We start from the raw sequence: 15,033 nt of genomic DNA on the forward strand, positions 1-15,033 counted from the left end.
CAGAAACAGGCATACTGTGCCGCTGTCCAAAAGGGAGGAGAGACAGGGAGGAAAAGACGACTAAAGCCGGGACATTACTCAAAAAATTTATTTGCTTGCAAAACAAAGGCTTTATATATTCCTATACAGAGAGGCTTAAGGCGATCAACGCTTTCCTAAGGACCCTTCCATAGTTTGCTGTTCAAGTACTGTTTTCTTCCTGCGGGGGGCTGTGGCTACAGAAGTCTTGGATTCCTGCAGAAAGACACAATGCAAGATGAATCAAAATGCTGCCTCACGTTTTTGCACTGGAGGCTGGAAATGCAAGCACACACCTCTCTGTGCATGCAGCACAATTCACTGGCATTCTCTACCACAAGCCACGTTTGACCAGAAGAGGAGCTCTCGTCAGTGGAGAATTTGCCCTGGAGAATTACCTAGGCCCCAGCATTAATGTACCGTATTTTTCCATATATAAGTCGCCCCCCATGTATAAGACACGCCCTATTTTGGGGGACTAGATTTAAAGAAAATGAGGGGGGTTGCCCAAAGTTGTTGAGCTTTTTAAAGGGGGAATTGCATGAGCGCCATCACCCCAGCAGGGCCATTGCTGGGGGTTGGCAAAGTGGGCAGCCGCTCCCACCACCACCACCACTGCGGGCGGGAAGCTCCCTAGAGCGCGGGTCGCCAACCAGCTGGCTGGCGGCTTCACCTCCACGCTGCTGTGGGAAATGCACCCTAGAGCGTGCGCATCCTGTAGCAGAATGGGGGGGGGGAAATTGCATGCCCACCAACCAGCTGGCTGACAGTGCGCAGCTTCCCCCCCCCTCCACGCCACTATCAGTGTATAAGATGACCCTAGTTTTTTGACATGATTTTTCAGTTAAAAAAACCTTGTCTAATACACGGGGAAATGTGGTACCCCTTTACCCTGCCCATTCTTAGCTGCAGAATTCACTGCAGCAGTCACCTGCCATCATGGCAGAGCTGCCTCCACTGATGTCAGCTCATTTCGAAACAAGTATGACTTTGCACAAGGTCAAGTATGACTCTTTAGTTCTCAAAGTGGGGACATTTTAATTAGGAACTGGCAGCGGTGGAGGAATCAGATCTAGAACTGAACGCCTAGTAACCTGTGACTTACTTGGTTAGGTGTTTAACAACTTTCAGGCTAGGTATGAGTCACTTCTAGTTCAATGTTCTCAGAATCCTAGACATACCGTTAGAAAAGAACTAGCGCTCCCAGCATCTGCAAGCCACAAGCTGCCATTCGGAGCTACCAAGAGTTGCTTGTGGGTGCACCGTAAAAATATGGAGGAGTGCAAAAGTTTCTCAGTTGCAGACTCTTTCCTGGATACAGTACTTACTCTGGATGATATTCCTGTAGGATAACGTAGCTGGAGAATTCGGTACCTCGGACAAGAACGAGTGTCCCGCGTCACAGCTTTTTCCTAGCCCGGCGGAAGAAACAAGCAAACCCCAGTCAAAGGACACAAAGACGGATGCCAGTGTTTGGCTCGATACAGTCTTTCTCCCACCCCACACTTGCATTTTTGTTCCAAAGAACCCAGCGCAAGAGGGATGGGAAATTTGAAAGACGTCCAGATGTAGCTGGAAGATCTTTTCCCACTAAATGATAGTAAGTGGCATACATCAGCCTCTCGCCCCATTTACAGCCGCTGACTCTATGCCAGCTGCTACCACCAGACCCATTAAACTATAATTCCCTGAGACCCCTGGCCATGTTGGCTTGGCCTGATGGGAACTAGACCCTGATAGCTTCTGGAGGGCCACAGGTTCATTATCCCTGCATTAAAGAGATTTGCACTGTTTGTTTGCGTGCAACTTAAATCCCACTGAATATAAACAGTGTAACGCGACCGTGAGCAAGCTCGGAAGGTCCTTCAATGTGCGGCATTACCTATTTGTGGGTCCAGAGGCACCTTGCCCAGGAGAGGCACGTTCAAACTGTGGCACATGGCCTCTGCGCCACCAGTTGTCGGGGGGAATATCTGCGACTCGTTCTGTAAAATGAAGATGCCATTGAACATGAACCCGGCAGATACAAAAAGAAAAAGAGAGAGATTGGTTGTAAGCTTTCGGTCAGCGGATGTGAGTCTTATAATGCCTAGTAGACTTCAAGTCCAGAACTCCATCTGGATTACAATCCTCAGTACAGTGGTACCTCGGGTTAAGTACTTAATTCGTTCCGGAGGTCCGTTCTTAACCTGAAACTGTTCTTAACCTGAAGCACCACTTTAGTTAATGGGGCCTCCCGCTGCTGCCGCGCCACCGCGGTGCAATTTCTGTTCTCATCCTGAAGCAAAGTTCTTAACCTGAAGCACGATTTCTGGGTTAGCGGAGTCTGTAACCTGAAGCGTATGTAACCCGAGGTACCACTGTACTGAGTTAGACGGGCCAATGATCTGACTTCGTATAAGGCAGCTTCCTGTCTTCCTAACACTTCCCACTCCTATATTGATAGGGCTGCAGTCCTGCCACTCAAAGTGCTCAGCCAGATGGAAACTGGGGCATATCTTGAAACATCCTTGGTACTAGGGGCCAATTCAAGTTTTTCTCAATGAGCATCAAGCAGGGGCTGCAAAACTCCTGGGAAATACGGATCCAAACCCTGTCAGAATGTGGAAGGGACCGTGAATTAATACACCAATAATTTGTGTGACAGTCGCGATAAAGCTGGGAAAAATGCAGGGTAGCATCTCATCAAAACAGCTTAAGGGGGACATTCTTCTGATGCTTAATGACCCGGTAGAGCAAGAATAATTCTCGTGCTTAAATGCATGCAAGAAATATTACCTTACATTTCGGGCAAATGAAGCCACTCATATTTTCAACTACTCCTATGATTGGCAGCTTCACCTTACGGCAGAAGTTTATCTCTTTCCGAACGTCCTGAAGAGCGACTTCCTATTTAAAAACACAACAGTAACCCAACAGAATGTTAATTCAGGTTTCCCAGATCTGTTTGATACTCCCCCCCCCCTTTTATTATAATGAGACAGCAGAGCCTATTTCTTCACAGGGATGCTGTACAGTTCATTGAAAGGCCCTTTTTGCACAATTAAAGGGGAGCCAAATGACAAAGCCAGGAACAAGGAGGAGGAGCCCACGTTCCTGCGGCAGCAAAACCACGCCCCCCCAACTGGATTGGCCAGCCGGGGGGCGTGACGCGGGCACAGGGTTCAATGACACGGGGGCTTGGTTATACCCCGCTCACAACACCTCCCCTCCGTTGAGAGGCTTTCCCAGAGGACAATTGCCCTACAGCCTCCCCTTGGATAAACTCAGGCTGCAATCTGTTTACCCACAAGCCCCGAAGCATTCAACAGAGCATATTGGTTAGGATTGCACTATTAGGGCAGAATTGACTGGCAGAATCCGTGACCAGGGAGAAGAATCGGCAGAAGAAGAATGGAAGAAATTCAAAGACTATTTGCAAAAATATTGTAATATTAAGGAATGCTGAGTGATGTTGGATTGAAATTAAGGGGTTATCAGCTGTAATGGTACAAAAGAATATGAAAAAATAGTTCTTTTTTGTATATAAGTAAAAGTATAAGTTACAATAATTTAAGAAGATGGATAGAAAATAAGGCTTTTAGCTGTAATGCTATGAGATAAGGATTTGCTGGATGAACAATTTGAACTGGAATACAAGAAGGGGAGGTAAGAGGAGGTCAGGGAAATATGTTATTGAAAAATAAGACATGAAATTTATGTGTTTTTAATATTTTTTCTTTTTTTTCCTTTTTTTTTTTGGTTTGTATAAAATGGAAAATCTTAATAAATATCTTCTTAAAAAAAAAAAAGGATTGCACTATTAGTTGTGCCAGCTCTGTGCTGAGAGCAGGGATGGAAGTCTGAAGTCGTCCGGTTGCTGCCAAACTGTTAAGTCCTGTCATCTCCAATATTCTCCAGATATTGCTGGGCTACAAATCCCACCACCTCTGACCTCTGGCCATGTCAGCTGCGGCTGATGGGAGTTGGAGCCCAAACGGCACCGGGGATGGGGCATAACTACTCCCATTCTTGGTTTAAAGCGATATTTGAGATTACAGAGAATGGCCGATTACTCTCTTTCTGGGTGGGCGGTGCTTGTGGCCTCTCGCCGGTCAGCCGCCATCCCCAGCAGCCAAAATAGCCGCCACCCCCAGCCCAGCCACTTAGAATCGGTCTGGCTGCAGGGCAGGATTGCCTGCCCAAATCCTTCAATTAGAATGTGTGAATTAGGGGCTCACTAGTGGGAGTAGTAGTAATAATAATAATAATAATAACAATAATAATAATAAAAAATAATTTTTATTTATGCCCTGCCCTCCCCGGCAAGAACCGGGCTCAGGGTGGCTAACAAAAATAAAATTACAATAAAACATAATAGGAAAGGGGGGGGGGGGGAACAAGAGGAAAAAAGTTACTTAAAATGCGGGTTAAAATGCAGCCTCATTTTAGTAGTAGCCCATAAATCAGAACCCAACCGAAGGCTAGGCAGAACAGCTCTGTCTTGCAGGCCCTGTGGAAAGTTGTCAGGGCCCTGGTCTCTTGTGACAGAGTGTTCCACCGAGTCGGGGCAAGTACTGAAAAGGCCCTGGCCCTCATTGAGACCAGGCCTTAAGGTCCTCCGCAGGGCATACCAGGAGAGACGGTCCCGTAGGTACGAGGGTACCCTCGCTGGCAGACTGTGAGCCAGATGCTTCCACTCCAGTCCGCCAGCAACAAATAAAACCCAACTGCACCTGGCTCCTACAGTGCAGTTGGCAGAAGAGCAAGCCCTCCCTCCCTCCCATTATGCTCCCGCCATTTGCGCTGTTTAACCTTTTTACTGCATTCTAGGTCTCTTGCTGTGACTGAAATCCTAACCTTATTTTTATATTGAGCTAGAGAACTAGTTACTGTACGAATTCAATCTGGGTCTGACACCCACAGTTTTTATACAGTGAAATCAAAGTATCCCCTCCTACTGAAGCTTCCAAAAAAGAAAAGAAAAATGAGACGGGCGGAGCTGAGCAAAGGTGATTTATTTAGGGCTTATCCCCACCTCTATTTGCCCCACTGCTTTCCTCCTGGGGAAGCCCAATCTTTATCGCTGAATTGGAACAAACGGAAACTGGGTTTTCTGCAGATTGCTGTTGGTTCCGATTTAGCGCTAAAGAGTGTGTTTTCCAGAGGAAAGCACTGGGGCAAAGGCAAAACCACTCAGATCCATGCCTGGGACAAGTGGAAAACCACTCAGACCCACACTTGCTGGGCACAGGACAAGTGGAAGTTTGGACGCGCAGTGAGTCTCCTACTCAGCTAAATCGCTGAGTTTTAACCCCTGGAGTTGTGTACCTTACCTGAGGGGTGGTGATTACCACTGCCCCGTCTATGTTGGCAGCACTGAGGTACTGCACTATAGATAAGTGCTCATCCGATGTTCCTGGAGGTGTATCTACAATAAGGTAGTCGACTTCGCCCCAGTCCACATCACGGAGAAACTGCTTAATCATTCCTGGAAACATAACACGCATGATTAAAGTTGGGTGTTTATATTCAGCTCCCTGAAACTGTATCCAACTGCCACCATTTCTATGGCTCAAATGAGAATTGTGTCTCAGCAGTGTTTGCTGTCTCCATTAGAGGTAGTTACAGATAGGTTGCCATGTTGGTCTGCCATAGTCAAAACAAAATGATAAAAAAAATTCCTTCCAGTAGCACCATAGAGACCAACTAAGTTTGTTATTGGTATGAGCTTTCATGTGCACTTCTGAAGAAGTGTGCATGCACACGAAAGCTCATACCAATAACAAACTTAGTTGGTCTTTAAGGTGCTACTTGAAGGAATTTTTTTTAAATTTTGTTTCCATTAGAGGTCTAAGAGTTTGTATAACATGCACTAGCAAAAAAATAAAAGTGGGGGAGGGAACTGAACTCAGAACTACACAATTCAATTCTGACAAGAATGCTTGAGGTGGTCTGGAAACATCTGATTTCCTCCCCCCTCCGATTTCTGGAGTGGTTTAAGAAGCACTGGAGCAGTGTGCGTAAGCAAACAGATGAAGGCAGATGATGCAGGCTATCAGCTTGTAATAGGTGGAGGTGAAATCCAATGCATAGAAAATGCTGAATTTTGAAACAGGGCTAGTGTTTTTTTACTTCCTAGAACAGATAATGCAACAGTTGCTTACGTTACTTTGATTTCTTGTTTGAAGATGCTTTGGTTGGTTTTAAAACTTTTTGTGTGTGTCAGCTACCTTGTGAACTCTGTTGAAAGCCTGTCTCAAGATATGCTATTCATAAATTAAAAGAAATAAAAAATACCCTTAAAGCCACAATGCTATTAGCCCCAACTCATCCCTACCACAAGCTGACAGAAGTCAGATTTTATCAAGTGTGGCTCTACATTGCAGCTTCACAATCCCTCTTCCCTTCTTTTCTGTGTGACCACCCCTCAAGCAAAGCACCAGAAATGTTGCCAGTTCCTATCAAACAGTCAAAGTAACTTAAAATGTTATGAACTAAGGCTTTAAAAAATAACCACAGAGCTAACTGAATTTCAGTCCCTTGCATTCTACGAGGCAAGTCTTTGTTGGTACTGTTCATTGTGAGATACACACCATTTTTTTTGGGTCCTCTCCAAATAACGGCATCATCAGGGCTGCCGAGTAAGAATCCCACTGACATGACTCCTAAGTTTTCTTCAACGTACTACAAACGAAAGCACATACGTGTTTGGCAAAACGGACAATGTAGATTAAATAAATTATTTCTGCTTCTGAACAAGCAGCTGTGGTTGTCTTACCACTTCTAGCATAGATATGCATGTGTGTGTATAAACAAAGTGAAAACTTGAACTTTCTGGTACCCAGCCTAGTTTGCCTGATGCAAATCACTTGGCATACAACCAGCCAGTAGGCAGCACCAGGAAGTTCAGCATCAAAATACTTTCCAACACAGGTGAGGCACTGCGTGTAACAATAATATTTCCCCTGCCCTCCCCCAACACTCCTTTTTTTTTTTTTGAAAGGTGCTGCTATCATTGCCTCCATGAACCAGGAAGAGTATTCACATGATTTTTTAAAAAAACAACTCACCACTGGAGACCATCCAGAACCACTTTGGTGAACCTGAAAAAGTACACATTTTATGTTAGTGTATGTCCGGGGAGCAGGTTTCTGTCGAGGGCTGCATTCCATCAGGGATCTCCTTTTAGGGGCTGCATGACAGTGTTGGGTGGAGGCAAAACTAGCAAAATAATAGCTGAGGGTGTGCGGGGATTATTTTGTTTTTTGTTATTTTTGTATGCATTTCTTTTTCCTGTTTTTATACTGTAAACTGCCCTTGATTCTCAGACGAAGGGTGGTAGAGAAATCAAATAAACAGATAATAGCACCAATGGGTGGGGCCACCCCTTTTTACTCCCTCCCTCTCCCAACGTAGTGGGCTGCCAAGAGTGGGGCACATTGCTTTTGCCAGGGGTCTGGACAGACTGCTTGCAGAGGGCTTTACCACAGCACCACCTGGATTGGGAACCTTGTGACTATTCTAAAGCGCCCTACGTGGGGCTTCCCTTGGGACTGGTCCAGAAGCTGCAGCTGGTGCAGAATGCTGCAATCAGCTTTTCTGAATGGAGCACATGGACACACAGACATACCGCATTTTTCGCCCTATAGGACGCACCGGCCCATAGGACGCACCTAGTTTTCGGGGGGGGGGGGGGAAATCAAGTAAAAAAATATGATTTCCCCCCCGCAGCTCTGGGAACAGTGGACAGGCTGCACGCAGCCTGTGCACTACTCCAAGACCTTCTCCCTGCTTTTGTGGGAGGTGGCGGAATTCCCCCACCTCCCGCAAAAGCCCGCAAGAGGGAGAAGGGACTGACTCGGCCAGTCAGTCCCTTCTCCCTCCTTGGGGGAAAAGCCCCCAAGAGCGGCGCGCTCTTTAAAGGGTGCGCGGCTCCTGCGGGCTTTTCTAGGAGGTGGGGGAATTCCTCCCCCCTCGTAGAAAAGCCAGCAGAAGCCGTGGAGCCCCTTTAAAGAGCGCACAGCTTTTGCCCGCTTTTGCGGGAGGTGGGGGAATTCCCCCATCTCCCGCAAAAGCCCACAGGGGGGTTGGAGAGTAGCGGGAAGGCGTCGCGCGCCTTCCTGCTGCCCCCCATCCTCTGGGGCTGGCGATGGGGGATGCGCTGCTTTCCCCACCGCCAGCCTCGAAGCCGGGTCAGAGAGTAGCGGGAAGGCGCCGTGCGCCTTCCTGCTGCCCCCATCCTCTGGGGCTGGCGATGGGGGAAGCGCTGCTTTCCCCACCGCCAGCCTCAAAGAGCAGACTCTCCTGGCTTCAGCGGAAGCAACGCGAAGCCTCCGGAGCGCAGGCTTCGGAGGCTTCACGTTGCTATCGCTGAAGCCAAGGAGCCTGCATTCGCCCCATAAGACGCACACACATTTCCCCTTCATTTTTGGAGGGGAAAAAGTGGGCCTTATAGGGTGAAAAATACGGTATTCCATGGCTATGGAGGGGATGGCACTGGTTGCCCATCAGCTCCTGGGCTATGTTCAAGGCCATGTTGTTAAAATATAAACCCCTTAACCACTTTTAGCAGGATACATGAAAGATTGCCTGCCACTGTATAGACCTGTAAGATCAGCTGGGCAAATTCTATTTGCAGCATGATATCCTACAGAATATCACAGGGTGGTGAACCCCCTAGTGGCATTCTCTGCTATTGCCCCGTTCCATGGAATGCCCTTCCCTCTGCTGTACCTGAAGCAGTTGCTTGAGATGTCTTCAAAGACTTTTTGCCCAGGCTATCCCTGACTATAAGATTGGACCCTTTCTTATGTGCTTAAGCCCACTTGAATCTGTTTTACTTGCTTTTAAATTGCTTCTAAATTGTTTTATTAGTTTTAGGCTGTATTTTTATTTTAATCGATATTGTTTCCATATTGTTCATACAGCTCAGAGTTGTTGTCTTTTAAAAAAACTATTAAGCCAGTTGGAAATACTTTTATAAAAATAAATCCCTTTTGGCTCCCATCCCCAATTGTCCCCCTCCCCCTCCCCCCTCCTACCTCTGGCCTCTCCCCACCAGCACAAACTTAGGTCAAGCGCTAGTATACATAGAATAAGCACACCGGTTATCTAATAAGAACCTCAATACCCTGCTGCTGCTCACAATTTGTGACAGGGAGTTTTTAAAACATTACTGGGAGGGGGGGGAAAGGTAGGTGGTAATACAGAACTTAACATTTAAACTCCTTGAGGCTCACTCCAGGCCTGGATATTTGCAACACAATATACTTGACAAAGAAAGAGAGCCAGAGACCTGCAGCACCTGTTCATAAGGAGGGTAGACACTATGTGTAGACAACCCTAGTAAGAGAAACACATACTCTCCCCCACATAAACCACATTTTTAAATTCTAAAAAGGTTCCTGGTGAGCCAAACCCTGCACAGACTCCTCCCAAGTCATTTTTCATTTTCAAGCTAAATGGTAGCGGTTTATCACCAATTTTGTGCAGTCTAAGCAGCTGTTCCCTGCTGAAAGAACCATTGAAGCAAAGCTGAAAGGGAGCCCTATGCTCATTCAGCCAAAATCTTGGCTTAAAAATTTGTATAAAGGTTAGGTAAATGACCCCTGGATGGTTAAGTCCAGTCAAAGGCAACTATGGAGTGTGGCGCTCATCTTGTTTCAGGCCGAGGAAGCTGGTGTTTGCCCAAAGACAGCTTTCCAGGTCATGTGGTCAGCAGGACTAAACTGCTTCTGGTGCAACAGAATGTGATGAGTGCCAGTGCAAGAAAACACCGGTTACCTTCCCGCCATAGCGGTACCTATTCCCGAAGACAGCTACAGGGCAGAGGCGCTTCAAGTCTAACGAACTCTAAAGAAACATCTGACCAGGCAGATCAGACGTGGCAGTGGTCCCACAGTGTTTTCTTCCATTTATGAAGTCATATCATACCTGTTCCCCTTCCAGGCCCATGATTTTAGGGATGGATGGACCACAGATGTCAATGTCCAGCACGGCAACCTGGAGGGAGTTGGAAGTAAGTTGAGGAAGGGGAAGTTAGAAGTGAGCAAGCAGGACTTGCAACAAAATGTTGCGTGTCTGTCCAGGGTTTTTCAAAGCTGTGGACAGTTATGCCCTGTTCAAAGTTACTAGACACCTGACATTTTTTGTCCCCTTCTCCCTAGCAGTAAGTCAGCACACTGTGATCACTAAGTATGCTCATTGGACTGTTTTGAAGTAACCTCCCACCCCTTTAAGGCTTTCCCCAAAAATATTTTTTGTACTGCAAACCTAGGGATTCCCCCAAGCCTGCTGGAATTTCCCTCTTGTGATGGATGGTGCCATTTCTGGCTACATAAGGCCTAGAACTTGAAGAATGACCTTGCCATGATTACATATCAGGAATAGAGAACCTGTGGCTCTCCAGATGCTATTCAGTCACCTCCCATCATCCTTGCCCCACTGGCCATCAACTTAGTGAAGCACAGTGGACCAACACCAGCTGATGACATGGCTCCCCAAATCTCTTTTCTGATGAGAGCAGCTTTTGCATCTCATTTGGAAACCAAGGACCCAGAGTCTGGAGGAAGAATGGGGAGGCATACAATGCCAGATGCTTGAAGTCCGGTGTGAAGTTTCCACAGTCTGTGTTGATTTGGGGAGCCATGTCATCAGCTGGTGTTGGTCCACTGTGCTTCATTAAGTCCAGGGTCAACGTAGCCGTCTACCAGGAGATTTTGGAGCACTTCATGCTTCCTTCCGCAGACGAGCTTTATGGGGATGCTGACTTCATTTTCCAGCAGGACTTTGGCACCTGCCCACACTGCCAAAAGTACCAAAACCTGGTTCAATGCCCATGGGATTACTGTGCTTGATTGGCCAGCAAACCCGCCTGACCTGAACCCCATAGAGAATCTATGGGGCATTGCCAAGAGAAAGATGAGAGACATGAGACTGAGCAATGCAGAAGAGCTGAAGGCTGCTATTGAAGCATCCTGGTCGTCCATAACACCTCAGCAGTGCCACATGCTGATAGCATCCATGCCACGCTGCATTGAGGCAGTAATTGATGCAAAGGGGCCCAAACCTTGTACTGAGTACATATGCGTGCTTCTACTTCCCAGAGGTCCAATATTGCTATCTTTACAATCCTTGTTTTGCTGATTTCATTTAATATTCTAATTTTCTAAGATTGTTAATTTGGGGTTTTCATCAGCTGTACGCCATGATCATCACAATTATAACAAATAAAGGCTTGACATATCTCGCTTTGCATGTCATGAGTCTATCTCATATATTAGTTTCAACTTTTAAGTTGAATTACTGAAATAAATGAATTTTTCCACGTTATTCTAATTTTCCGAGTTTCACCTGTATTTAGAGATGAATTGTCTTCTTTGTCACCATTTACAATTGAATAATATGGGCTTCAAAAACAAACAAAAGATATAAACAGGATCACACTCACCTGTTTGGTTTCATCTTCAGCCAAGCCATGCGCCAAGTGAGCACTGAATGTGCTCTTCCCTACGCCCCCTTTCCCAGACAACACCAGCAGTTTGTGTTTCACAGCTTTCATTTTCTCCTTGATTTCCTCAATAGCTTAGACAGGGGAAAAAGGTAAAGCACAGAATTTGCGTGGGAAAGAAGCCATTCTAAACAGAATCTGTTCCCTCATGCAGCATGAAGGTGCCCAGTTCCTAGGGAGCTCTATCAACTACATAACCAGGTTTGCAGATTAATTTCTGCTAAAAGATATTCCTAATGCTGCAGCTCTAATAGCTGCCTGTACAAGTCATGGGATACAAATAAAGTCTGCAGGTGAAGCTTTGCCCATTGCCACATTTGTACAATGGGAAAACAATGTTCAGAAAAGAGAAATCAAAATAAGAACATTAAGAGCCTGCTGGATCAGGCCAATGGCCCATCTAGTCCAGCATTCTGTTCTCACAGAATGGGAAGCTAGCAAGCAGGATTCAGGCACAACAGCACTCTCCCCTGCCCTCCTGTGGACTTCAGCAAGTGGTGTTCAGAAGCACCTGTGCTTCCAACCCCTGAGGCACGGCATAGCCAAGCCGTTGCAGCTAGCACCCACTGATAACCTTATCCTCCTCCATGAATCTGTCTAATCCTCTAGTTTGTGGCCATCACCTATGTGGGAGGGAGTTCCACAGCTTAACTAAGTGCTGTGTGAAGAAGTACATGATCCAAGTGGGATGGTGTGGCTCTCCTATGAGAGAAAAGGTTACAACATTTGGGTTTTTTAGTAAATAGGGGAGGGAGAGAGGTTTATTAGGAAAGGAATTTAGAATAAAACCTGTGACTGAAGCAGCCTGGCAGTGCCTCCCTCCCCCCCTTGAGATGATATGCTTTAGTTGAGATTTCTGCACTGCAGAATCATAGAATCGTAGTCAGAAGGGACCCCCCAAGGGTAATCCAGCCCACCCCCTGCAATGCAGGAATCTTAGCTAAAGCCTCAAGCAGGACTTGACATCTTTCCGCAGGGCCTGCAAGACTGAGCTGTTCCACCAGGCCTTTGGCCAAAGCAGTCTGACCCCCTCCTTTGGTAATCCTCATAGCCCAGTGGTTGCCATTAATTTGATTTTGAATTGATTTTAGAATGAATTGATTTTAGAATGCTGTGTTACTTTATTGTTGTTAGCCGCTCTGAGCCCGGCTTCGGCTGGGGAGGGCGGGACATAAATAAAATTTTATTATTTATTATTATGACAGACGGCCATCCAACCTCTGCTTAAAAAACCCTGCAAGGAAGGAGAGCCCACCACCTCCTGAGGGAGACCGTTCCCCTGCCAAAACAGCTCTTACTGCCAGAAAGATGTTGAGCCTTAGCCTCCTTTCTTGTGGCCATGGGTTCGAGTCTTACCCTCTAGAGCAGGAGAAACCTAGCTTGCCCCGTCTTCCGTGGGGCAGCCCTTGAGATATTGCAAGAGGGTTCTCCTATCTTCTCTCAGCCTACTCCTTCCCAGGCTAAACATACCAGGCGCCTTCGATGAAAGGGGGTCAGACTAGATGACCCCCTGGACCCCCCCAAACTCCACGGTTCCATGCGATCCTTACCTGGGTCGGGTCCCACGGGCCCCCTGGAGGAGCACACGCCCTGGTTGGGGCACCCCTGGCAGGCCTCGGCCTTGCCCGCCTGGTCGCTGCCGGTGCCTGGGCATTCTGGGAGAGGCGAAAGGAAAGAGAAGGCCCCGCGTTAGTGGAAGCCGGCGAAGAGCAAACCCCCCACCACACACACACACACACCGCCTTTCCCCTCACCCTGAGGCGGCACGTCCAGCAAGGCTGGCCCTGCCGCCGCCGCCGCAGCCATGGCGCAACCAGCTGAGGAGAAACGGGGCGAAAACACAAACACAGGCACTTCCGGCGACGAGCGTCACCTTCAAAAGAGTCCCCCTCCCCACTTCCGGTTGCGCGCTCGAAAATGGGTTCTCCCCGAGCTTAAGCCGGTGACGTTCGTTCCGATTACGGCCCGAGCAAGCAGGGAGAAGGAGGAGGAGCATCCCGGAGCCCCGCCCGATGGCCCGACGCAAAGGTGCGCATGCGTATGCTTGAAGGCGGGTCGGGCGAAGGGATAGCATTGAAAGAAGGCGAGTTGGGTGAAAAGAGTTGCAGTGTCACGTGGCCTGATCTGGCGTTTGCGATTGGATGGCCCCTAGACGAGTTGGTGCGAGTTCGCTGAGGGAACTCGAGCGGCTTTTTCAGTCCGGGGCGAGGGGCGAACCCCGCGTCTTTCCTGTGACACGTGGGCGTTCGTTCACACGTTTTTCTTAAAAAATAGTGCTCCCTCTAGCTGAAAACAGCGGGCCATGCTAGCATTAAAAGCACACACACACGCATACGTGAAAATAACCAAAGGCAATGAAATAAAAATTACTGAGACTTTTTTTTAAAATTGCAGTAATATTGCTGCAAAACAAAAAGATCTGCCCATTTCTCCCCTAGTACAATTAAAATAACTCATGATTGGAATGTACCCCTGAAGTCCCCTAGGTTGCAATGACTGAAAGTATTAATGTTAAAAAGCAATATTAAAATGCACACAAAACCATCCAAAGACCCCCTTATCCCCAGTGCCGTCTAAATATCTTCTGCACAAAGCCATTGGAAACAGCCATGGGGGGGCATTGAGGTGCCCCCAATTTGCCAATGACACCCAGATCTATTCATCATCAGAACAAAACAAAGCGACTTCAGTGTAGTTCAGTGGGACTCCCATTGAATGAACTTGCTCCCAAGTAATGGCATTCATAGGGCAGGATGGCAGCTGGGGAGCGGGCAAATAGCCCCAGATTCAAATGTCACTATGATAAGCTTGCCAACAACTTATAGGGTGGCGAGGAGAGAGGAAAGCCTCTTCTCTTCTTATTGCCAGAAATCTGCAGGTGAGGTATGGGGCAGCCACCTTCTGATTTTAAGTATTAGTTAATATTTAACACACAAGAGGGAAATTTGGGCCAGGAGGGACTTTCTCACTCACACTTTTAGTCAGTGCTTTTTTTCTAAACTAATAATAATAATAATAATAATGTTTAGGGGTACTCTCATTTTGACTCAAGGAAACCACCACTTTATAGTTCAAATCGGGGGAAATAAATAGAGTAAATGGACAAAAGTATAGAGATTCACAAAATGTTTAGGGGTATGCATCCCCTCATTCTCCCCCCCCCCCGAAAAAAGCACTGCTTTCAGTCATGATGCTGGCCTATGACCACTTGGGGTCCTCTGGCCTTCCTCTTTTAACAGGTCTCTCAAATGGATACCTTTATATTTTCAACTGCCATTATATGTGGAATTGTTTTTGAAATATACTCAGAGTCGCAAAGTGATTTCATGCTCTTTATTCAGCTCATAGTGGTGAGGAGGAATGAATGAAAGTCCCCTCAAGGTATCTGCTTTATATACATTATTTACACAATGGGCTGCACATGATTGGCTAATTCCGGAATTCTACTGTAAGCCAATCAGGTTGTGGATTCACTTCTATCTGGAGCATGATTGGGTGGTTCCTGCCAACCAATCATACTGCTG

General features: G+C 47.0%; 2 protein-coding genes across 2 annotated transcripts in view; one reads left to right on the top strand and one right to left on the bottom strand.

The window, feature by feature from the left end:
* LOC310749103 (myosin-11) overlaps positions 1-15,033 on the top strand; it is a 1,537,435-nt gene that overhangs the window by 458,771 nt on the left and 1,063,631 nt on the right. The gene's annotated exons all lie outside the window — the stretch shown is intronic.
* Positions 71-13,417, bottom strand: NUBP1 (NUBP iron-sulfur cluster assembly factor 1, cytosolic). Its single transcript, XM_083585861.1, has 11 exons — positions 13,264-13,417; positions 13,060-13,164; positions 11,450-11,583; positions 9,934-10,002; positions 7,071-7,103; positions 6,594-6,684; positions 5,334-5,488; positions 2,797-2,907; positions 1,901-2,003; positions 1,347-1,430; positions 71-234 (listed from the first exon to the last, which is right to left on the bottom strand). Exons 1-11 carry the CDS (start codon positions 13,313-13,315, stop codon positions 182-184), a joined length of 990 nt encoding a protein of 329 aa, XP_083441987.1. The 5' UTR covers positions 13,316-13,417; the 3' UTR covers positions 71-181.

Source organism: Podarcis filfolensis (genome assembly GCF_964270895.1).
Source record: "Podarcis filfolensis genome assembly, chromosome: 14".
In the NCBI taxonomy this organism is placed as follows: domain Eukaryota; kingdom Metazoa; phylum Chordata; class Lepidosauria; order Squamata; family Lacertidae; genus Podarcis; species Podarcis filfolensis.